This window comes from Peromyscus californicus, unplaced genomic scaffold (assembly GCF_007827085.1).
Source record: "Peromyscus californicus insignis strain IS unplaced genomic scaffold, ASM782708v3 Scaffold_6__1_contigs__length_162567912, whole genome shotgun sequence".
NCBI classification, from domain to species: domain Eukaryota; kingdom Metazoa; phylum Chordata; class Mammalia; order Rodentia; family Cricetidae; genus Peromyscus; species Peromyscus californicus.
The window spans coordinates 56,000,810-56,026,008 of NW_026294584.1; the positions used below are offsets into that span (position 1 = coordinate 56,000,810).

The following is a 25,199-nucleotide window of genomic DNA, read 5'->3' on the forward strand; positions in this document are numbered from 1 at the left end:
TGTGGGTTTACCAGTTCTCAAAATGAAGGAAGCCTTGGTAGTCACCCACTGGTCCTCTGTGTGATAAGAACCCATGTGATGTCCCGGCACTGTCCAAGTCACTGGTGCCGGTGTTGGAACTTGAGCCCCGTTGCCAACACTTCCTGCACATCAGTAATGGAAGTAAACATCTTTTTACTTTATATACTTCCTTTTTTTCTAGTATATTTTGAGGAAAACTCAAGAAAGAAATAACAGAGACAGCAAGTTATTTAAACAACAATCTAGATAAGTATTTTGTCAGCAGGTTGGAGGCACTGGAACACTGTCATTTTGCCTGCTTTATAATCTCAAAGCCAGAGGTCGTTACTTTCTTAAGTTGGTTTAATTAGACTTTCTTGTCTGGAGAGGAAACAATTCTGTGCAATACTTTGCTGTATTCTACTAGCTGTTCTGTGTATAATCTTTACCTTGATTACTGTTTGAAATACAGCAAAATACATTTTGTGATTATAAAAATATGTATACTTCACAACTAACTTGGGTTGCCTGTATGCAGGTACACACTCACACATGAGCATCACCCCCAACCCCCACATTCTTAGGTAAAGGTGCTTCTATTTGGGCCTGCAGGGCTAGCACTCCCTCCTCCCCATCTTGAGCTCCACTTCTTTTTATATAAGCCTGGTGTTCTTCAAATGTTTTCAGCTCTCTCTCTCTCTCTCTCTCTCTCTCTCTCTCTCTCTCTCTCTCTCTCTCTCTCTCTCTCTCCCTCCCTCTCTCCCTCCCTCCCTCCCTCCCTCTCTCTCTTTCTCTCTGTTGTAGCAATTTGACCTCCAAACAACCTAGGGAACACAGCAGCAGCTCCCTGCTGAGAGAGCCACCTGCTAGGGCTCTGTAGCCAAACCATCCTAGCTACAAAACCCTCTTTGAACAGGTTAGTTCCCTTCATGAATGCTGGATACATCTTTTCCCCCCTTGAATTCTTGCTATAATTTCCCTGAGAAACATGATAAATGACAACATTTAGTTTATAATCCTTCCTGTAAGGAGCTGTCACAGTGAACTTAAGTTACATGTAAATTAGAGTGCAATCCACAAAATGCTGGCCTATGTGTTAATAGTTCAGCTCTTGGAATGAATATCCTAGGTGATGCCTACATAATTTTAATTGCTAAACTGTTTGTTCTCTATATATTTTGCCTAATTTGGGGGAAAACTCATCTTGAGAAAGGACTCTGAGATAGGCTCTTTATAATGTCTAAAACTTAAAGAAATAGACAAGCGAATGATGGGTGATTAATTCATCCATGTACACAAAGGACTAAGTTAGAAAACATGAACTTGAACAATCCATTCAGTATTGTCTGTCTTAGTTTTTCACCTATAAGATGAGGATAATGGTATCTCCTCCACATTAATATGAAGCTTAAGTTATGTGATTGAGTTTAGAGAAAGGACAGGCCAGAATATGTGAAAGAACTATTCAGAATATAAAGTGTTATTATTTGGGCCCAGAAGAGAATTATACCTGGTGTGCTGTTCCCACAGTAAAAGTTTATTCACAACACTCCTTGATTCTTTCTCTATAATTCATGTAATCACTAAAGTTATTGCTTTCTTGTCTGGATATATTAACTGGATGGCTGAGTGCACAGGGCCCACATCCGAATCAGTGCAAAAATGGAATGTGGAGGAGGGAAAATAGAAAGGGACTTGAGCTTCCACTGAAGTCATACTCATCAGTCAACCTGCCCACATAAATACTGCAAAATCAACTCAGTTAAACAAGCTGGGAGGCCAACTTGAGTTAGAATAGTGTTCCTGAACACAGGTCAATGAAAACCTGGCATACACACAAACTCCCATTTGTCATATTCTCTACAAATGCCCACTAATTGTTTTCATATTTAAATGGCCAGAATCAACCACCACAAATGTATGTTGTCAGACTGTTGGGTGTTTTCTAAAAATAAAACAGGATGGGGAGGACACACAGTAAATTATTGTTGGTTCTTTGTGTTCTCAGCAGAATCCTAAAAGGGTAAGGTCTTAAAGAAGAAAAACCATTCATGTCCGGTTCAGATTCTAAAACACAAACGACAGTACTGGAACCAAGTCAGGGAAATGTGTGTGCATGTGTGTATACACTTACTCCTTCTGCGATATTTTGCAAGTCATTAGTTCTACATGCTTGAAAAGGTAATTTGCTTATAAACACAGTATTTGAAAACCTTTCAGAATGATTTGGAGTTTAATAACTAAGAAATTTGTAAAAATCAATTCTATTCATTTATTGTTGACAAATAAAATCAGTATACTAGGTATTCAAAAAATAGACATGAGTATGTTCCTTCTAAAATGCCAGTTGCAGAACTCATCAAAAGTGCATATTTCATTATCTATAGCACGTGGCAGACAAAATCTGTGTAGTTGCTAAGGAAATCCAAGCTTGTGTCATGGTACAAGTGTGCACGTGTGGAAGTGGCAGGAATAAAGTGACACTGGCGTCAGGGGCTCACAGGCCGCTTCATGGTGTGCATGGGATGTGTGAAGCAAAAGATCATCTCCTGAGATTCTAATGACACATGTCTATCAGATTCACAAGGGGAAGCCAAGCCTTGTGTCTCCTGCTTTTTCACCTAATCGCCCTCAGACTGCTGCCCATCTTGAGTAGAAAGCACCAGCCTCTCCCATCAGAACAGCCTCTAGGGCTACTAAAGACCACAAACAAGAGACGTGGCTAACAAGAGAATGGTTAAGTGAGGGGAGCCATAGCCTTGGCCTAAGGGATTCCTTGTGTTTCCCAAGCATTAGATTATACATTGAGACTTGGGTCACAGACATCGGGCTGAAAGGGAGTTGTGACTCTCACCAAATGAAACATGTCCGCAGGATCAGTTTTTCTTTTACCCTCAGTCTTCACCACTAGTGCCCCAAAGTCATAATGAATGATGACACTGAGATGGATTTTCTCAAGAATCTAATCTTCATGCCTAGTTTCAGAGTGATTATGAAAATGCAGTGGCATACATCTGTACTAAAGATGTTACTGTAGAGCATTATTAAGTCCATTGATTATAAGCCTAACATGCTAGGTTGAACTGACAGCCTGTACTCAATGTACACTTACAATTTCTGACACTGAGCCTATGATATGTGATAAGAGTCACACGGGTGTAAGTTAAAAACCTTGAGGTGATAGTAATGTACGTTATCCAGGTGATTCTCCTATCATCAAAGGTCACTTAAAAGGGGGGAAACTGGAGAGTCAGCATCAGAGAAAAATGGACCCGAACACTGTGTTTACACCTCTCAACTATTACTTCCCCTTTTCAGTGGACAGTGGTTATTGCAGAGATTCATCATCAGTCAAGCTGCTGAGGATAAGTGGCTGTTGCATAGTGGTCCATTGCTCAGCCACAAATATAAAAAACTAATCAAATACCCACACCATCTTTTGTAAGGCTCAGGGAACACCATACAGGAGAAGCAGAACGAACCCTAAGGGATGGATCAAGGGTGGAGTTAGTATAGCTATTTCTTTCAAAAGGATGTTCTCTCCTGAAGTGGGTTGGACCGTGCCTAAGATCCAAGAAGCTCACAGAGCATGAGGATCAGGAACTCACAAAATTCATACAAGGCTCAAGAGGCTCTCGCCACACAATAGACAGGGGTTAGGGGACTCCTCACAGAAGGGTCCTGAAAGCCAAGGGAACGCCAGTGACACAGCTTTTGTGCATCATCATCCACAGAGGTTGGCTTTTCACTGAGGCAGCCGCTCTCTCGTCGCCTGTGCTCCTGCTCGCCCTCTCTTCCTCACATCCCTGTAAATAACCCGGGAAGCTCACTGGATTAGCAACTGAGGATTAGGTAGAACTGTCTCTTTGGTCTGCTGTCAGTGTTCTGTCAAGTATGACAGACATCCACACAATACTGTGAAACAGTGGATGCCTTTCTCTAATGACTGGGACCAAGGCAGATGTCTACTTGAACTTATATTCAAATTTGTATGGATGGTTCTAGCCTTCACATTTGGGAGGTAAAATACATCAGAGGCATCCAGGTTTCAAAAGAATAAGAAAAACCATGTTTGTAGACATATTTTCATGTGAAGAAAGTGCTAATGAATCCACTAAAAACCACACAAAAACTGTTCAGAAAGGTTATTGCGATGGCTATTTTGGTTGTCAATTTGACTACATCTGGAATAACTAAAACCCCAATATGGCTGGGCACACCTGTGAGGGATTTTGCTTAACTAAACCATTTGAAGTGGGAAGATCCACTTCTAATCTGGATCTTTGAGTTGGGAAGACACAACTTTAATCCAGATCTTTTGAGGGGGAAGACACACCTTCTGCTGGAAGCCTACTTAAAGGACATGGAAGAAGGAAGTTCACTCTTTGCCTACTTACTCTTGCCCTTGTTAGCAAGTCCATTCCTTCACTGGCATAGAACCTTCCAGTTTATACTGAAGACCAGCAGAAACATCCAGCCTCATGGACTGAACAACTACTGGATTCTTGGACCTTCCATAAGCCACTCTAATAAGTCACACACACACACATCTATATCTGTCTGTCTGTCTGTCTGTCTCTCTTTCTCTCTATCTCTCTCTCGATATTCATTCTGTAAGTTCTGTTACTCTAGAGAATCCTGGCTAATATAGCTAGCCAGGGTAATGTAACATGAAATCAATTGATGCACAATTGATACATGTGAATGAAATGGAACCACAGTAATTCTGTCATACAACATAAAAACAGAACAATACTTGGGAATTAATGGAACAAAAGGACTACAAAACTAACTCAGCGATGTCATCAAAATGTGCTCAAAATGTTAAGACTTGAATAAATGAAAAGCAGTCTGTGTTCACCGATTGGAAGATTTGACACTGTTGAGATGGCGCCCTCTACAGTGTGATTTACAGAATCCAGACAATCCCTATTGGAACCACAGTTAATTTCTTTATAGGAACCAACATACTGGCTCTCAATTATCACCTCATATCATGTCTAAAAATTAACACAAAGTGGATATCTCGAACCCAAAGCTAAGAGCAAAAACCACTAAACAGCCGCACAGGAGCAAGTGTTTATGATATTGGGTTTGGCAAAAATAATCTTTCACTAAGTGTATGTAGTTTATAAGTGTGTGCAGGTGTCAGTATGTGTGGGTATATGGATGTGTATGAGCATGTTTGTCTGTGTGCAGGTGGACAGGTGTGTGCAAGAATGCGCACATGTGTTTGGAGGCCAGAGGTTAACCTCAGGTCTTGTTTTTCAGGAGTTGTGCACCTTGTTTGCTGGCCTGTCAGTTAGGCTAGGCTGGCTGGCCAGTAAACCCCAGGATCTGCCTACCCTCACCTCCCCCACATTGTTGATTACAAGCAGGAGCCACACCTGGCTTTTTACATGAGTTCTGGCATCATGCTTGTGTGGCACTTTACTGAATGAGCTGTCTCCCCAGTCTCAGCACAAAGAGCTTAAGGGTTTTTGTTGTTGTTGTTGTTTGTTTGGTTGGTTTTTTTGTTTTGTTTTTGATGAAATATAATAGAACAGCTTGTGATACCTCAAATATCCTAAGTGGTGGTGTTAATACGTTGTGCTACTGACTAATTTGAAAGGGTAAAATAGTGAAAAAGAAAATAAACATGCCAAGTGTTTTACTTCTGTTACTAATGAGAAAACCTAGTAAGTGAAACCACCAGTCCAAAGGAGAGTCAAACAACAGACACATCTATGGTCAGGGCTGATGAAAGGAATCTGCTCATAGACAGAAAACAGTCTAGTTACAGGCAACGATAACCCATTTTCTTTGTACAGAACAAGAAGCTACGTGACTTATATGAACAGGAATCATATACATCATGGCCAGCAGTTAAAACTCAAAGTACCCAGAGCTGCAAAATAACCAAAATCAAGAACAGGCTAAAGGTACAGAATCAGGTCATCCAGATTAGGCTTCATCACCTACCTACTGAAGGATATCCAGGGATGTTTCTGTCCACTTTAAAGACTTCTGAAAGTTTTCATGGCAAGGATTGGTATGTCTGCATATGGCTTAATAAGTGAGATTTCTCTGTTATTTGATCTACTAACTTTGACCCAGTCTAACATGTACAATTTCAATACATTTTTCTTTTTTAAGAATTTATTATTTTCTTTCTTTTACTGAAAATAGATTTATTTATTTATAGAAAATACAATATATTCTGGTTATGGTTGCCCTTCTCCAACTCCTCCCAGTTGCTCCCCCGACTCCTATGAGAATCCACGGATCACAGCACACGGCTGAGTAGAGTGGAGCCAAGGAAGCTGCAAGAGGCAGAGGTCAGTGTGCTGGCTCGGAGGAGGTAGTGTGCATGGAGTAATGGTTAGGACTTTCTGACTGAGGAGGTAGTGTGCAAGGAGTGATGGTTAGGACTTTCTGACTGTAAGAGTCAGAGAACCAGAACATCTGCTGGGAGACAATGTCTTCTAGACATGATTTTGTTTAGGAGTCAGAAAGTCAGGCTCAAATTCAGTCTTCAAAGATGAAAGCAGGAATCTTAAGAGGTATTTGTACTAACAGTTTCCAATGATGTTAAATTTCCCTGGGGCAACACCTAAGTCAAGTCAGTTCAAATTATCCCTGAAATCTAGTTTGAGCTTTTCTGTTGACTTTTCCAACAATAAAGGGTTCCGTGCGATTACACTCGTCCTTACTGACCTCTGCCAGTCATCATCTCCTTTTTCTGGCTCCTTTGGTTCCCTCTCTGCATTCAACAACCTCCTATAGTTTTTAGTTTATTTCAGTTACCTGCACAGGATTGGACCCATCAACATTTCATCATGCAGAGGAGTGGGGCTCATGAGGTCTTACTCATCACTAAGGGACAATGGTCAGTTAAAGTTTGCTGAGGAAAAGCTGTCTTTTTCTGTAGTGGAAATAGCCACTGGTAAGTTGCAGTAAACAACCCCCAATTCATGCTCCCATAAGAAGTACAACTAAGCAGTCCTCATCCTTTCTCACTACACCCTAAGACAAGAAAGTAGGAGGGAGGCTTGGAGGGAAGAAGGATTTCAACAGGAGAGGGAGTGGGTGAGACAGGGTAATAACAAAACTGATTATATACATGCCTGAAATTGTTAAAAGAACTTAAGAAAAGATGAAAAGGGCTGGAGAGAGGGCTCGGAGGTTAAGAGCTCTTACTTCTCTTGCAGAAGACCTGGATTTAATGGCCAGCAGCTACATATGGTGGCCACTACCACGCGGAACTACAGTTCTGGGAGATCTGATGGCTTCCATGGGCACCTGCATGCAGGTGGTGCACATAAACTCTGGTAGGCACACACACACATGCACATAGATTTAAAAAGGTGAATCAGGGAAAAGATGATCAGGGACTGATAACATTCCATGAATAAGCAATTCCAGGGCAAAGGAAGTAGAAGTAGCAAAGTATGAAGCCAATATGAGAGAATAAAGAGAGAAACCATCAAAAAAAAGTAGCAAAGTATGGAAGCAGAAGCTGCCAATCAAACAAAAACCATCATACTTACCAGCAGAGACCATAAAGACATATCACTGACATGCTAGCTCATTAAAGTGATTTACATTTGTGCATTCCAAGGAGTGGGAACAGGAGACTTGTGTGTTTGAGAGCAGAGTCCTGAAATGACTACTTTTATTGTTTTATAATTAAATAAAACCCAGGAGTCAGATATTGGGGTAAAAACCTGGTAGATCCATAGAGCGATGGAGAAACATAATCTGACCCAGTCTCTCCATGATTCTCGGATTGAAAATCTAAACCTATCCCTATTCCTTCTTGTCTCTCTCTATCCTAATCTGGGTCTGCCAAAAATTCTATGGTTAATCCTGGCCAGCTGAATGTTGACTCCACCCTCTGATTTAAGTTTAACTTTATTGGCAGTCTTGGAGTGTCAGTGTGAACAAATCTCCTGAAACAGAGTCCACTATGATAACAGTGCAGGAGAACATGGTGCTTGCAGTGAAGGCTAAGTTACAGTGACCTATGAGACGCCTTTCTCTCCTATGGTATAGAGTCTAAGCAATTCTTGTGCAAGGCTTGATTCAGTGCATGTGGATATCATGCTGCTATGCAATAAAACTATTTGGAAAGTTTCAGCTCTTCAAGATGATACACAGGTAACTTTCATACTTTTTAAAATGTAAAAATGTGATGTGTGGGTTTGCGGAGTGGTAACAGATATATTAGACTACTTTCAAAACCTGTGGCACCAGACCTTAAAGTGAGTTAGATGGGCAGGTGAAAGCATAAAGCAGGAAACCAGTTGATTATGGGGGTGCCCACAAGAGAAGTAGGTTATTCTCATTGATGCGAGAAGGGCTGAGAACTAAGCTACTGTAGCTCTTTCTTTCTTCTCAGGGTTGGAGCCTCCTCTGCAGCTGTGACAGAACAATGGTGACCTACCAGAGTGTAGAACTGAGTAAAACGGGGGCATCTGTGAACAAAATCATCCCACTTCTCTGTCATCAACATATACAATCATACTTATTTTGTTGTTTTTAAATACAACCCATGTTAGAAGCCCCTAGAACAAGAATTTTCTTGATAGATAATTTCAATTCTATCTCTTTGTATGTGCTAAGAAGTTGCTGGGTATTGGCTGCATTTTGAGGCAATCTAACTCTTAACTTGCCTGATACTAGTTAGGTAGTCCAGTCTGGCCCCACACTAGTGGCAATCATCCTGCCTCAGATGCCTGAATGCTAGGGATTACAGATGTGCCCCATCATGCCCAGCAGTTTTTCATTTATTATCATAAAGATGTAGAGAAAAACAATTATTTCAAAACTCAAAGCCACTTATAACTAAAAAATGGATAATGGCATATTGCATTTAGGCAAGATCAAGCATTATACTCTTCAGCATGTACATAGTACCGTGGGAACTAGAGGATGAAAGGTATTCTAAAGGGCTTAGGGGAACTATACTTGGACTTATGATTCCCATTACCATCAGGACTAGCATGCTGGGCTACAGCACCTCTCCCCATCTGTCTCTTGGCTTGGTGTTTTATCCTTCCTGGTGCCAGGACTGGAAAATGTGGTCACCACTAGATCTGGAAGAGAGCTTACTGCTGTCTACTTAGGATCTTTGTAAGTAATGGAAATGTAGGAACTAAAACAGTTGATTTAGGTTGCAATGTTTTTAAAAGACTTCTAATGGAGCTCATGCCAGCTTCAGCTGAACAGCTTCAAAGCCATTACACACTTATATGCAGGGAGGAGGCCTGCTTTCTTTTCAAACTGACAAGTCTATAGATGTGTTTCAAAGCAGTTCCAATTTTCCTAATTATTTCATCACTGACTCATAGAAAGGACTTAAAAATAATCTTTTTTATCTTCAAACTGTTTCAATAGTAAACATGTTAGAAAAGAATGACATGGTGTGGTACATATTTCTTATACAGCCTGAGATAAACTGGTTAATCATGGCTGAGTGATTCCATGTCTGGCAGTTTTTCTTTTCTGTTTTTTTGAAGGGTGCATCAACATTTATTGAATAAACATTCTGTTTTATTTTTCAAGTCAGGAAGTTTTTGAATAGCTTAATGTAGCTCATAATTTTTGAAAAACATTTAAATATTTAATAACAGAAGCTAATCTGTGAGAGCTCAAAGGTTTGACTATGAAAACCACTTCCAACTTCAGAACTTTAGCTACTTCTAAAAAGTAAAGTGTAGCTCCTGTACATAAATCAAGAGAGAAGTTGGACCTCACAGCCATGGCATCAGGAGGCATAAAACAAAAAGAAAAACTGACTTCGTCAGGATTAATTTAGTTAGTTAAGTTTTAGGAAATAAATACACAAGGAAAGAAGTCTAAGAAAGTATCTGTTAGCCAAATATCTGATGTAGGACTCATAACTAGAGCATGTAAAGGACTCACAGTCCAGGCCAAAGGGAACAGCTTAATTAGTAGACGAGCAAAGACTTTATTTTCTCCAAGAAGTTATACAAATGTCCCATAGAGCTTATAGCAGAGATGCTGGGCCATCGTAAGTCATCAACAAAACAAGTCAAAGCTAGGAGTATACATTCTAAGGCTCTAAGCAACACAGGAGAAAAGCATAAATGACTTAGATGGTGGTGGGGATTTACAGTAGTACAGGGACTACAGAAAACAGACTGTCAGTTCATCCTTAGGTTACTTTTTGACCATCAAAGACATTAAGGATGAAAATTGCTAGGTGTGGTGCAGATGCCTGGGAACAGGAGGCTTACCTAGAGGCCCATGTTTTCAAAGTCATCTCTGATTAAAACAAACAAACACCCTCTCACAATGGAAAAAGACCCCCCCCCCCCCCCTTTTCAGAAGGGTTTTACTTACTGAGGTTCCATTTCAGGCCTGTTGTCGTCACCTGGTTGCAATGCTGTCCAACAGGAATAAGGCCACACCAGCTGCCTTCCATTCCAGTGTCTACATGGAGCCTGTGCTTGCCCTGAAGGAGAAGAGCGACAGTGAAAAAGGGGAGGAAAGGGGCAATCTGCAGCATGCCAGCAGCCGGATAACACTTAATGTGGCTCATCACAATGCCAACCACAAACTAACTTAGCACATGCTTTAGTCCTAAGAACTGACTAATGCCGATTTAGTTTTCAGAGCTTTTCTATATCAGCTTACTATAATTATCAGTTTTACAGTTGATAAATTGGTTAAATATATCCAGAGCCATACATATAAAGTATTATTCCTTGCACCTGCCAATTCTAAAGATACCATCCACTGCACCTACTGAGGATGCAGCCTTTTGTGACACAGAATTCTGGGCTAAAAACCAAACATTTCTCTAATTATATCTAAAAGACTATTTCCCAAGTAAAATCTTTACTTATCTGAGAGTCAGGTTTCTAATGTTCGAAATTCAACATAAGCACTATAAGTGGTTAGCCTGTCCCCTGTGGCCACCATTGAGATCCTCACAATGAACACGTAGCTGTGCTGGCTAGTTTCTGTCAACCCTAGACAAACTGGAGTCACCCAGGAAGAGGGAAGCGTAACTGAGGAACTATCTCTATCTGACTGGGCATGTTTCTGGGGGGCATTTTCTTGATTAATAAATAAGTGGGAGGGCTCATTCCACTGTGGGTAGTGCCACCCCTGGGCAAGTGGTACTGGGTCGAATAAGAAAGCAAGCTGAGCAAGTTATGGAGAGCAAGCCCATAAGCAGCATTCCCACATGGCCTCTGCTTCAGCTCCTGCCTTCAGGTTCCTGCCTTGGTTTCCCCTCAATGATGTTCTGTAAATTGTAGGCAAAATAAACCCTTTCTGCCCCAAGTTGGTTTGAGTTAGTGTTTTATCATAGACACAGAAAGCCCTAAAATAGTAGGGATCATTTTTATTTCAATATTCAATCAGAAAAGGCCTAAATACAATCAAACAAATTATTTTAAAGAGAAATACATTTTGAACTTGGTGTCTGCTATTGAGAGAAAAGATGAACCATCATGCAGGAGATAATGTATACACAGAAGTATGGATTGATTGTGGTACAGATAACATGCCCGAGTGGCAGAAATGAGTCTGCAGGATGAGATGTGAAAGAACCTTTTTGACCAATGATTAAGTGGGAGGGCTTAGCCCTCGGTGGGAAGTGCCACCTCTGGGCAAGTGGTCCTGGGTTATCTAAGAACAATTTGCTAGCATCAGAGACATGCCTCTACATAAACACTTCGGGCGATAATAGTGAGTCGACACTAGTTCCTCACTTGTTAAAAAGGGACCACATGAAGGCACGGTAAGGAACACACTGCAGGCCGTCCGTATATGTGGGTGCGTGGGGGCTGGGGACTGTATATAATTTGCTTGATGCCCTCAACTGTAAATCTTCTCTAGATGTAAGAAAGTGTAAGTTTAAAAATGCCTCACAGCAACCCTCCAGATCTCCCCTGGTCAGGACTGATGGTGGCAGGACACCAGGTCTGAAACCTATACTAGATGAGCAGTGCCAAAGGGAACATGACTCCCATCTCAACAGCCATTACAACTGGTTCTGATTTTACCTCTAAAAGTCTTTACCTTTCTGTAAGACATGGTGTGTCTTTATTGCTTTGTACAGTTTTCCCTTAAAGTGACTGAGATTGGCTAGTTTACCACACATTTGTTTTTCCCCTTCCCCCCTATTCTCCAAAGCAAAATAATTCTCTCTGAAGATAAGATATTCAGAATATAATACAAATGGACAAGTCGAATACCACACACTCACTGCACATTTTACCAAATTCTGAAAGAGGTAAAGATGTTTCTTTTACAATAAAAGCAGTTGTCAGCAGAAGGGGTGGCAGAAATTCTCAGTTCTTTACAAATATTTTGGCTTTAGAAGGAAGTGATTCGATAGCATTTCATGAAGGTAGAGCCAGTTTCCTGTTTTAGGCTGCATTTCTAGGGCCCCGTGGGAGAAATGCCACACTATCAGAGGGTGACAGCTAAGCTTCAACCTTCTGGCACTGAGTGGTAGATACAGGGCTCAAGAAGGCTGGAAGAGAGAGGGTTGGAGTCTGAATGGAGGCCTCGACTTTTGCACCCGTCCCCCTGGCATTTCTGACAATGAGGATGGCTTCCCAGGGCTTATCAAGGAGGGATTCCCATATTATGGGTATATCTTATTTTTAATGTATTTATATGCACCCTTACTTTTAATGACTCTTCTTCCATGTTTTTGGACTGCTTTATGTTTTGGTAGAATCTAGCTAAATACATTGTATGTTTGGTGTTCTAGAACACTCTAGTGAAGAATGATGAAGGAAAGAAAATAATTTTTCAACTGGTGGATATTAACTCCCTGAGAGAAGATCCTTCAGCATCCCATATAACGCAAAGGAAACAGCACAGATACATGCTAAGTTTTACTATCCTTAGGAGAGAAGCCCTGCTGTAAAAGCTGATTTAAGCAGCACAGTGGGAAGCCCCCTTCCTTGACTTGGCTGTGTATTCATGGCCTTTCTCGTTATTCTAAGAACCAGTGCACCTTAACATTTTCATTTTGGGAATAAACTAGCTTGGAGACTTGATAAGTCACAGATAGGTTTTAGACTGTCATCAATTAGCATTTTGTCTCTTGCTTTAAGTGTGTTTTGCCATATGTGAAGGGTCTTGGTGTTTATAAATATGCAAATTTAGCTTTTATGGCTAAAAGAGAACAGTATTATGCTTTCATCCTCTGTCGGCATGTCAATGTGACATCTTTAAAAAAATGAATGACTGGGTGAAGGAATTTTTGTTCATTCCCTAGATTTCTCAGTTTATAATATATGCTAGTCTATATGAGATTTGACAGAGGCAGGCATCTAGCCTGACGTTAAAGAACCCCTGCAGGATTTATGGCATCACTGAAGACCAGAGGCACATGAACTAATCATTCACTTCCATCTACTCCCATGAATCACTGCTCAGGTCCTGCTCCATCCTCTGTTCTCAGCTAAGATAACTCTTTGAAGTCAAAAGCAGTTTTATACAGCGAAGAAGGAACAAAAATCAATCATGGTTTGCCTTTTCAGGTGCGGTTATTTGAACATATGCGGCAACCTCAATGTGGTTGAAACTATAATCCAGTGAAAGGCAGCAAAGATGTTGCATGGTATATGTGCTGGAAATCATGCTTAAGATCAGCAAAGATGTTGCATGGTATATGCGCTGGAAATCATGCTTAAGATCATGCTAAGGACAGACAGTATTATGAGATCAGTTTCCCCAGACTATAAATCTAAGCTAGAGTAACACACACACACACACACACACACACACACACACACACACACACACACACACACACACCCTATTGAGGGCTATAGGGCTAAGACACCATTCCCATCACATTTTGTACTGTGTTTCTTTACTGCAAGGGAGGAAGGCATAATTGAAAGAAACTATTAAAGCTCACCCTAGATTTCTGCCACCTAAAAATTCCAATTAGGAAGACATTTTAATTCAGTTTATATTTCTAGGTCCTTAAATTTAGTAACTATGCCAACATTTGCACAAAAAAATGTTTTAGAATACCTTAGTATGAGGCTCACAAAATGCAAATACATAGCAAATTGATAAGATCACAAAATATGGAATACAGGAAGAGTAATGACCTTTCCAGTTGATATAAAAGATCCAAGGAGCAGGTGAGACTGGTGAGTCACAAAGCAGTCAGTCATTCATTAAATAGCTATTAATGCTCAAAACACACTCTGTGTTAACTGCTGTATACACTGCAAGTAAACCACCAGACCTAGTGGGAACACTCCTGCACACTGCTTGAACACAAGGTCAATCGCTAGCATGTCATCTTTTATCACTATCCAGGTTCCTTAAATTGTATTAGCAAATACAGGCCACTTGCAAGAAAGTAAATAGTCTGCAGGAAAAACTTCAATGAGGAAGATAAAAGGATCCACACTATGTGCACCAGAAGAAGCTGTTCACACAGCCTAGGGGTGGTATACTTTCATGCTAACACTGATCACATAATAGAAAGCAGATATACAACAAACAGTCTGCCCAAGTAACTTACATTTGCAAAACTTCATAGCTGGAGAACTCATGAGACTCTCTTATTTTCCTTTATAGGCATACATTTCAAAACGTAAGGATAGTAGGTTGGATTAAATGGCCTGTATTGAATCAGTATTAAAGTATGTTTTACACACACACACACACACACACACACACACACACACACACACACACACACACACACACAAGTCAAATACAAAATAAGACTGGAAAAATTGCTTCACAGATTGTTCTTAGAAGTCACAATGTCTGTTCACATATTCCATATTCTAGTCTTGCAGAGAAAAAAAAAACAAAAAAACCACAAATTGAAGAATAGTTTTCCTGAATGATTTGGAAATTCTTATGAATAATCATTTAATCTCTCTTTACCCCTAAAATAATACTTCATTTCCTATAGAAGCTTTATTTTTAGAAAGCTTCCTTCCAGGAAATCCATATAATGATGACTTGAGAAGTCACACACAGAGAGAGAGAGAGAGAGAGAGAGAGAGAGAGAGAGAGAGAGAGAGAGAGAAGCCACATACACTATATAACTGATATTTTGGTTTAATATTTCTACAGCCAGAACATTTTAGAGATATGTTTCAAAATTGACAATATATATTTGTTTTTTGTTCTGGAAATTATTGTTAAAGACAGGCTGAAATCATGTGTCTTCTGAAATAAGTTAACCTTACTCTCTACTTGAACAGTTAACACTAAATTATTAAAAACAGAGAACCTCTTAATGCTAATTAAGTTACTTTGTTTACTCAAAATTAAAAAATAATTGAAAGCCTAGAAGGGCAGACTCATTCTCCTACTAGCCCCCTAAATCTAGACTATTTCAAAATTCAAACTGATGAAATCAACATGCCTTTCATTTCCCCTCACACCTGTATTTACGTTGTTTTACATGTCTTACCCCATCTCTATGTTCCCCTTTTATTGGAATTGGAGGAAAGAACCTGCTAAATGCTGCCACACTAAAGTGTTGAAAGTCTTTTCTTTACCATTCCAAAGGTACTGTATTTGAAGCACTGACTTCTCAGAATACTTATTCTAGAAGTAAACAATTGTAACAGTGGAGACAGACTGAGCTACACGGCAGGGCATTATGAGCCAGTGTGATGGCTAACTCTCCATGTTTTCCCCAACTTCCACAGCAAAAACCATAAAGGAAGGAAGTCTTGCTTTGTATGTGACCTTCTTATGTTTCCTACTTAGCACTGAGAGATGAGTTCTTTCAAATGTTACAAACTTTATCTGTGCCACTATATATTATATATATAACATATAATTTGCTACTATATTTCATTTGGCAAACAGGTTCATATTCTTACTCTAGAAATGATAAGAAGCCTGCTTTTATTTTGCTGGTTGGATTAACCAACAGCACAATGGGAAAATGTCTTTATATGTTTAATAAATATCTGACTTGGAAATTGCTTAGAGTAAACAGAAAAAGTATTGATGAAAATGTGTCAATAATTTTGAAAAATTACTTCAAAATTTGAGCTGAATAGATGGGGAGGTGTCTTTAAAGTACTGGAGGGAAGCCGGGCGGTGGTGGCGCACACCTTTAATCCCAGCACTCGGGAGGCAGAGCCAGGCGGATCTCTGTGAGTTCGAGGCCAGCCTGGGCTACCAAGTGAGTTCCAGGAAAAGGCGCAAAGCTACACAGAGAAACCCTGTCTCGAAAAACCAAAAAAAAAAAAAAAAAAAAAAAGTACTGGAGATGAACAGAAAGGATGCACAAGAACCCCAGCATTACCTAGACAATGTTCATCTGATTAAAAACTAGGACAAAACCATACTTACCAGTATTTATGAATAGCCTGTCAACAGTGCTCAAAATACACTTTAAAATACATGCTGTGTAGACATCTGTTATATAAAATGGAAATTATATGGCCCTCTTATTAAATCATTTCAGGACTTGATTATGGCATAAGTGTTCCAAGAACAGTGATTTAGGCATTTAAACTATGAATACTGATTTATTTATGCTTTTCTGTTTGAGGTTTCATTCAAGCATTGTTTGACATTCCATATTGTTTTAAAAGAAAATGATTATTCATCATGAGACTAATGAAAAATATTAGCAAAAGGAAAAATACTTAAAACATTAGTGTTAGAATGCTTCCATTAAGGTATCTTAAGAAGATCACTACTCCACTCTGTAAAACTTAGAGATATTTAGTAAATTATGTTATATGTAGCATTCTTTCTTCATTATTTGGAAAAGTTCCAAGAATTTCTGACATTTTATAACTGGCATCATTCCTTTAATGTATCTCTTATTTTCAGGAATTCTCATTATAAACAGAATCTAGGACTACAGCAACACAGGATCTTTTTATTTTCAATGGTAGAAATAATTTAATCCATTCTCAGCTATGAAATCCACTGGCTGCCTCCCAGCTTTTATCATAATTGCACAGGGGGTGATGGGATGTCAACAATGAGTCACGTTTCCATTTTCCTCTTCGTGCTCACTGCCCCACCTTTCTCCCTATGCAGAGTACACAGAGGCTCCTACAGTAGACATCTGATTCCCACAATGATGCTTAAGAACAAAGATGCTCTCTTACAACCTTCCCTCTTGCCAGTCTGTACTTACCAGCACCCCACAATATGCTCCCTTTTGTCATCTCAAAAGCTACATATCCTTAAGACTGGAAGGAGAGTGGAGGATAAGGCCAAGACAAAGTGTTAATGAAGGGAACTGTTTGATGAGGTAATTCTCATATTTCTTCCATCTGTGAATTCTAGGATTCAAGTTCTGGCTGACTGAGGTTGGTAAGGATCACTATCGAGTTCACATGTGGCAGCTTCTCAGTGTCCTTAGCAAGAATGGTAATAACAGGAATCCTTAAAAAAAAAACAAAAACCAAGCCGGGCGGTGGTGGCGCACACCTTTAATCCCAGCACTCGGGAGGCAGAGCCAGGCGGATCTCTGTGAGTTCGAGGCCAGCCTGGACTACCAAGTGAGTTCCAGGAAAGGCGCAAAGCTACACAGAGAAACCCTGTCTCGAAAAACCAAAAAAAAAAAAAAAAAAAAAAAAAAAAAAACCAACTAATTCTATTTATAAGGGCTCTATCCTTATGATCTCACCATTTCTGTACTCACTTCTGTTGCTGTGATAAAACACTGAGAGAGAGAGACAGAGAGACAGAGAGAGAGAGAGAGATTTGTTTAGCTCACAGTCTGAGATGGATACTGTCCACCATGGTGGGGAAGGCAGGGCAGAAGAAGTGTGAGATGAGTTAGGAAGTGGTTCTTCCACACTGAGGAAGCAGAGAGAACATAAAGTGGGGCCAGGTTACAAAACCCCAAGCCCCCCCCACCAGTGACCTACTTCCTTCAGTAAGGCTTGACCATCGAAAGGTTCTATAAATAGCAGCACCAGTCAGGGGACCAAGTGTACAAAAACATGAGCCCACAGTCGGCATTTCACATTCAAACTACAACAATGTCATAAAAATTATGATTTTGGGGCAAAGATTTTAACCTATGAATTTTACAGAGAGGGCACACATTTTCCAAGCACATTAGCTTGCATAGGAGCTTTGAGTTCCCTTCATTTATGTGGCTGTTCTTTGTTAATGACCAAATATAAAGAGGTATAGATGTAATCTTATGTAGCAGGCATTCATGTTTTCAAAACACATTCAAAATATTTGAATTCAGTAAGTATGATCTGGAAAACAAAGTATTAAAAGAAAACTAGTATAAATAAGGAATTTATTTTGAAACAAAACAACACAATACAGAGATAGAGAAAGGTAAAAGCCCAAAGGCAAAAGGTAGATAGGATAATTTAAGTTAAGAAAAGCTGGCTAGAAATAAGCCAAGTGAAGGCCAGGCATTCATAAGAAACAATAAGTCTCAGTGTATTTATTTAGGAGCTGGGTGGTGGGCCTCCAAAAAGTAAAGAGTAAAAAAATACCAATTACACAGACCTACATGTCTCACAGTGGCACCTCGATTAAGAGAAATATACTTAGGTTTCTAAATGTCTCTATTCCCCAATTTTGAGACAGCTGGAGTTGATATATGTACAGTGGTCAACTATAAACTTTGTGGATCTAAATCCCTTTCCACCCAGTACAAATTTTGTTTTGTTATCTATAAAACTAGAGTAAAAGGGTGGTTGTAGGGCACAAATGATTTGATATGTAAGATACTAACAACGAATGGAACCTAACTTAGAAAAAATGTTAAGGAAACATTTGCTTTGGTTTTTTATTATCAAAACAAAACAGAGACACCAAAAACCTGAACACTTTTAATTTTAGAAACTCTGCTTTTCTTTTCTTTTTTCTTTTTGTCAAGAACGTTAGACTAACATATTCAGGAAACATTTTGAGAAGTAGTACTTAATAGCACTGTCCTAGACCGCTTTAACAGTTAACTTAACACGACGTACAGTTAAATGAGGAGAGCCACAAGTGAGGAATTGCCTAGATCAACCTAGCTGTGGGCAGCATGTCTATGGGTGATTGTCCTGGTTGTTAACTGATGTAGGGGAGACTAGCCTGCTGTGGGATAATGCTCTTGTACACTGTAAAGATTTGTCACTTGAATTGGTTTAATAAAATGCTGATTGGCCGGGGGCCAGGCAAGAAGTCTAGGCAGGGCGAGCAGACTGCCAGAATTCTGGGAAGAGCAAGGGCAGAGTCAGGAGTCACCAGCCAGATGCAGAGGAAGCAAGATGAGAATGTTGGACTGAGAAAAAGTACCAAGCTACGTGGCTAAATATAGATTAGAATTATGGGTTAATTTAAGTCTAAGAGCTGGTCAGTAATAAGCCTGAGTTACCAGCTGAGCATTTATAAATAATACTAAGCCTCAGAGAGTCAATTATTTGGGAAGCAGCAGCTGGGTATTTGGGAGTTGTTGGTGGAACAGAAACTTCTGCCTACACTAGCCCACTGTGGACAGTATCATTCTATGAAGAGGTAGATCTGGGCTGTATATGAAAGCTAGCTAAGCACGAGTCTATCAGCCAATATCGTTCATGGTTCATGCTCTATGGCTGTGAATTGAGTTCATGGTTACTTCTGTGTGGAATAGTACACAGGCTTGCATTTATGTTCCTGCCTTGACTTCCTTCAATGCAGAATTGTGATCTAGAATGGTAAGCTGAAATAAACATGTTCTTTCCCTGAGTTGCATTTGGCTGGAGTCCTTTATCACACCAGTAGACATGAAACTAGGAAACACATACAATCTCTTGTCACTTGGCAGAAATGTTAGAATGCACACATCTTTTAAGCTGTGCAGATCAAGTCATCATGATACAGTAGCCTCATTTTCACACAACTTCTGGAAGAGGTGAGAACCCTTGAAATCAGAATATAAATGCACTAATAATATTTGTGCAGTGTTTTTTCGTTTTGTTTTGTTTCTGGAGGAATGAAGGCGAGTGACTTCCGATTCACTGAGGCAAAATCATGGTTAAGATTTCTGAGAGAAATACACCTTAATGTAATTTACTTCCATTTGTGTACTACAAAAGAGCTTATTACAATAAGGGCACAATTAGAAGCACACATTCTGTTGTGTTTGAAGTAACATCTGATATATCAGCATTCTTCACCTTTTGTCTCTCCTCAGGTGCACTCAGGATGACCTGTTCACACTCAATCTCTACTTGACTGAAGATTCACTCTCTTCTATTGCAAAGACATGAGTACATGAATGGGGTACCTCTTTCTTTGTCACATTCCTCTGTGGTAGTGTCTCCAACATGATACACACTGAACAATACCATCTGGTATTCGTTTCTTTATATTCCATACAGCTAATAAGACTGATCTATGTGGGTGATAGACAGGATACTGCACATGTGCTGCTATGTAAATTCTGAGGCTGAAATCATCAGGCAAAAAGAAGGAAAGGACAGCTGCTCTTTTGTGTGAAGATTACTTTCTTTGAGGAAGGCTAGTCACTATGTCACAAGGACCTTAAGGGCTCTTCTGGATTATCAACCCTTTATTCTTACATATGGACAGCCAGCCCCAGTTGGCCTGCTGTGTGAGTGGGCCATATGCCACCAGTGAACCAATGTGAGGACAAATGAACCTCCTGAGACCATATGCTTGAAGTGCCAGCCAATCCCCAAATCCTGACCACAGAGCAACTTTGCAAATGCAACATGCTTACTGTTGTTTGAGCCACAGGTTCCAAGACACAGCAACAGTCAGCTAAAGCTCTCTACTCTCAGCCCTTTCTAGTCCCAGCATATTTCTACTCCTCAGCCTGTACTGTTTCATCTGCCTTCTGCCTGCCACCTTTACCCCCTCCTGGTCCTTTCTGCTTTAAGTGACTGTGAAATAGAAAATTGTCTTAAACTTTTGTTCAAAAAGGTGTATGAATCCCTTTTAAATGTAAACAACTGGCAAGTTTTCTTTTTTCTTTTTTCTTTTTTGGTGACTTTCCTAAAGGGAAAAGAAACAAACAAGAAAACAAAACAGAAACCACAAAAGCTCCCGGCACGCCCCCCCCCCCCCCCCCCCCCAGTACCTAGAGATGATCTGACTTGATTCTTCCCTGTTCATCTTGATTTTCTCCTGAGCTATCAACCTGGGAACAGTAGTGCTAAGTTGGAAAAGAAAACGATCCCCATGAGTTATGAAATTAAGACAGGTACCACAATCATGAAGGAGAACACTTTGTGCTGGGTGCTGCCTGTGTGTTTATCCATTTATTTAAAAGACTACATCTAAGCAGAAATGATTCATATTTTAAAATATATTTTGTATAATAGGAAGACAGCATTAAAAATATCACATAATACCTCACTTCCTATCCAAAAGTCAGTTAAGCTGTCTTCATTTAAATAAATGGTAAAATGTGATCACATTGATATTTTAAATTTGATTTGGATGTTATTTTTTCAAATGGGAAAAGTCTAATTCCAGACATATTTCAGAAGCTGCCTCCTGTGCATTATATACTGGATTTTTTACTTTTCTAATTTTTTCATATAATAAATTTTGTTTTAGTTTGCTGTTACCAATTGTTGGTACCCTAAGAGCCCCACAGTGATGGGAAAGAACAGGTACTCACAACAGAGTGAAGTTGCCAACATATTTACAGCCTTATCCTTTGACAGGGAAGGTCAGAGCTTTCCTGAGTTTATTCATAACCTGGCACCAGCTTTCAATTCTTTGAAAATTGCTCCTTGATACCAAGCTTCCCTGAAATCACAGAGAGTGGCAGCCACTCTCTTCAGGTATAAATCAGAGTCTAACTAACTGGTAGCATTACCCCTCGACACCTCATAGGAAACACTGTATTTTCACTGGTGAATGCAGGCACCTGGGGAAAGCTGCACCAAAGATGATCTTAGCGCTTAATTTCTGGAGTCAATGGTAGGAAAGCAGTCTCTGAGGTTATAGAAGTAAAGGACCTGTTCTGGAATGATGCTGGCATTTCAATAAACACTCTACTTTTACCCTCGGAGTCCAAATTAATCAAATTTAGCTTCTGTGTGTCACAATGAATCCAATCACAACATAGTTACTCTACACCTAAAATGACCCAAACATGAATGATTTTGGCATGTCATAATAAAAGCCAATGCCACTGTAGCAAGTGAAATAGACAAAAAACTGTTAGAAAGAGAAAGGAAAAATTTAAAAGAAAGCTAAATCTTTTGAATTTTTCTCCATCAAAGATCACTATTTCTTTGTTGCAGAGATCTTTAGTGAAGGCCCTGCATTCACCAGTGAAATGCAGTGTGTTAAGGAACCCTAGTGAACTGTCTTGTTAACAAGGCTGTCACCTGTGACCCCTCCTAATGAGATTATATTATCTATTATTAAATATTTAGAATTAGAGTCATGGTTATCAAACACATCTGAGACATACAGGCGTACCCGAGGAAAGTTAAAGAATAGTTTGACAAAATAGAATCTTTAATTTTAAGCCAGCTTTTTCAATATATGAGGTATGAATATACTTGTTGATATGAAAAATTGTATTGTTTTCCCATTTAGTTTGGTATCTTAGTGATAGATAATATGATCTCATTAGGAGGGGTTACAGGTGACAATCTTGTTAACAATATTGTGATTCAGCTTCAGTTGCTTTATTAACCTATTTATCTTTTTGTTGGCAACAAATAGTTCCAAGAGAATCAGCTTTTTCAAATGAGAACACAAGTAGACTGGTTATTTTGGTGCTTTTTGACTGTGTGTTTTTGCACTATAAAACTGTGTATCAATTTCTTTCTTTTTCAAATGGGTCTTGTCTAATGCTACAGAGTGACTGGAATGAATAACGAGCTTACATAAAGCTCCTGGAATAGTTAGTAATCAATCTTCCCCATTTCTCTATCAATATTATTTTTCCTGTATAATAATAAATAGCAGAGACACTCTAATGGGGGAGTACAGTAATATCAAGTCAAAGACAATTGCTGACATATCATGCCACATGACTGGAGCTTCACAATAAGGCCCTGGGAATTTCTGTTTGTTTTCTTTCTTTCCCTTTAGATAAAAGTGTCTGTGCCACTGTAAGGGGCCTGTGGTAAGGAACTCTAGTGAACTGTTTTGAGGAGTACAGACTTCATGGGCCTCCTTAGACATCTATGAAAGACCCCCATTTTCTCAATGGCATAAAAAAATTGAGGATCACGTCCAGGATTTCATTATTGAGGACAGAGTTCTCATAAAGGGTGTGTTCTCAGCATCTTCCCAAGTCTCTTACTTCAAAGTCAGGAGTCTTCTGGGAAAGAGTAACAACCAGAGAAGCAGAATAGGAATAGTTGAACTAGTGAACTAAAACCATTGATTTTCTTTTAGATTCACCCCAAATATACAGGCTGTTGGAAGTCAACCTATTTTTTTTTTAATTAAAGACTAAACTCTCTTCCTTGAAATGACTGAATATGTGACCTGCAAGGCAACACGTCATCTTTTCTGTTCACCACTCCTCTCCCTCATGGTCAGCGTCAGTAACAACAGCAAAGGCTGAATTTAGTCTCTTCTCAAGGGATAAGCACTGCTGAGGTAAGAGAGGATCTGCATCCTATTGGAGATGCAAGGCCTAGATATCATGCTGGTATGGAGAAGACTGGTCCCAAAGATGCAAGTTAAAAGAAGAGGAAGCCTAAGGAAAGAAAACAGAAAGCATGCAGATGCTGCAATACTTTGCTGGCACAGGATGGGGCTTCTTCCCAAGACTTCTGGTAAATGGTGTAGAAAACCTACCAGATGGTCTCTGAAGATGTGGCAAAGGGGCTCACACTTGGTGAAGTTTACATCCCTAGAACACCAGTGGCAAACAGGGAGCTCAGAGCACTGGCATGGGAGACTCAGTATGCTTCCAAGGGGCCAAGTCCCTCATTTAATTATGGCTGCGAGGAGCCTGGAGAAAAAAATAAGAGAAGCTGGGGACTAGAACCAAAATCAAGTGGAAGCTTGCAGGAACAACGTATTTTAGACTCTTGGCTGTGTCTTAGTTAGGGTTTCTATTGCTGTGATTCTTAGCTTGCTTCCCCTGGCTTGCTAAGTCTGCTTTTTTATAAAACCCAGGACCACTAGCCAAGAGATGGCACCACTCACCACTGGCTAGGCCCTCCCACATTGATCACTAATTGAGAAAATGCCTTATAGGTGAATCTCATGGAGGCGTTTCCTCAAATGAAGCTCCTTCCTCTCTGATGACTCTAGCACCTTGACACAAAAATCGGAACAGAACAGGCTGGTCAGAAAAGGTTCAGGTTGAGAGTAATGTACATTTAGTCATTTGAGTGTGCTGTGTATATATGTTCATGTGGATCTGTGCATGCATATGAAGGACAGAGGTTGACTTCAGGTGTCTTCTTCTATCTCTTATTACCTTATGAGTTGGTGCAGGGTCTCTCACCTCTCACTGAGCTGGAGATTGATTTAGACAGGTGGGGTGGCCAGTGAGCCCCTGCTATCTGCCTATCTAGTTCTTAGAGTCACATTCTAGGCTCAGCTTTTACACAGGAGCTGGGAATCCTACCTCAGGTCCTCATGCTTGCACAGAAGGTACTACACCAACTGAGCTACCTTGCCAGGCCTGCAATGCAGGATTAACAGTGGGCAGGCTCAATCATCACAAAAAGAACATGACTGGAGTTGCAGCCATCAGACACTTGAACCCTCCAAAATATTGGCTGTGATTTCTATACTAAGAACCTGTGTTCACAGGAGCAAGGTAAAAGTGTTGTTACCAACACCCTTTTTGATTTATATAATCAAAAGAAACTAGCCAATAGAAAGTCACAATTTCTTGCCTAATCTCTGGATATAAGCCAGTTCTTAAAATTGGAAAACTGGTCATGGAATGAATCAGGGCATTTATTGAGAGGATGGGTCTTTAGGGAGCAGGACCTTGTAGTAGCCCCTAAAGTGTATACTTGTCTAGTCTTGTTCCAAATAAGGTAGGCTGGCTTATTAAGGTAGCCATTGGGAATATCACTTAAGAAGGGAAAGAGTTTCCTACATATTTTATAGACAAAAACAATGTTGGAACCTGCAACAATATCTTAGCATCACTGTCAGATTGTGGTTGTGGGTGGAGATAAATAAAAAATGGAGTTTTGGATTTGGTCCATTTCAAAGTAATTCCATGATTCCAATGACCACCTAGTGCTTGGATGTGTAACTGAAATGGTCACTTTTGATAGTTAGAAAGATTCCTACATTTG

At 39.8% G+C, this 25,199-nt stretch overlaps 1 protein-coding gene across 9 annotated transcripts in view; it reads right to left on the reverse strand.

Annotated features, from left to right (window-relative positions):
- Tpk1 (thiamin pyrophosphokinase 1) overlaps positions 1 to 25,199 on the reverse strand; it is a 321,619-nt gene that overhangs the window by 67,163 nt on the left and 229,257 nt on the right. For all 9 annotated transcript variants that reach the window (XM_052719170.1, XM_052719165.1, XM_052719167.1 and 6 more), the window contains one exon: positions 10,348 to 10,459. In XM_052719170.1, coding sequence (XP_052575130.1) covers positions 10,348 to 10,459 — 112 coding nt within the window. Of the gene's footprint in view, positions 1 to 10,347; positions 10,460 to 25,199 lie in introns of those variants that run through there.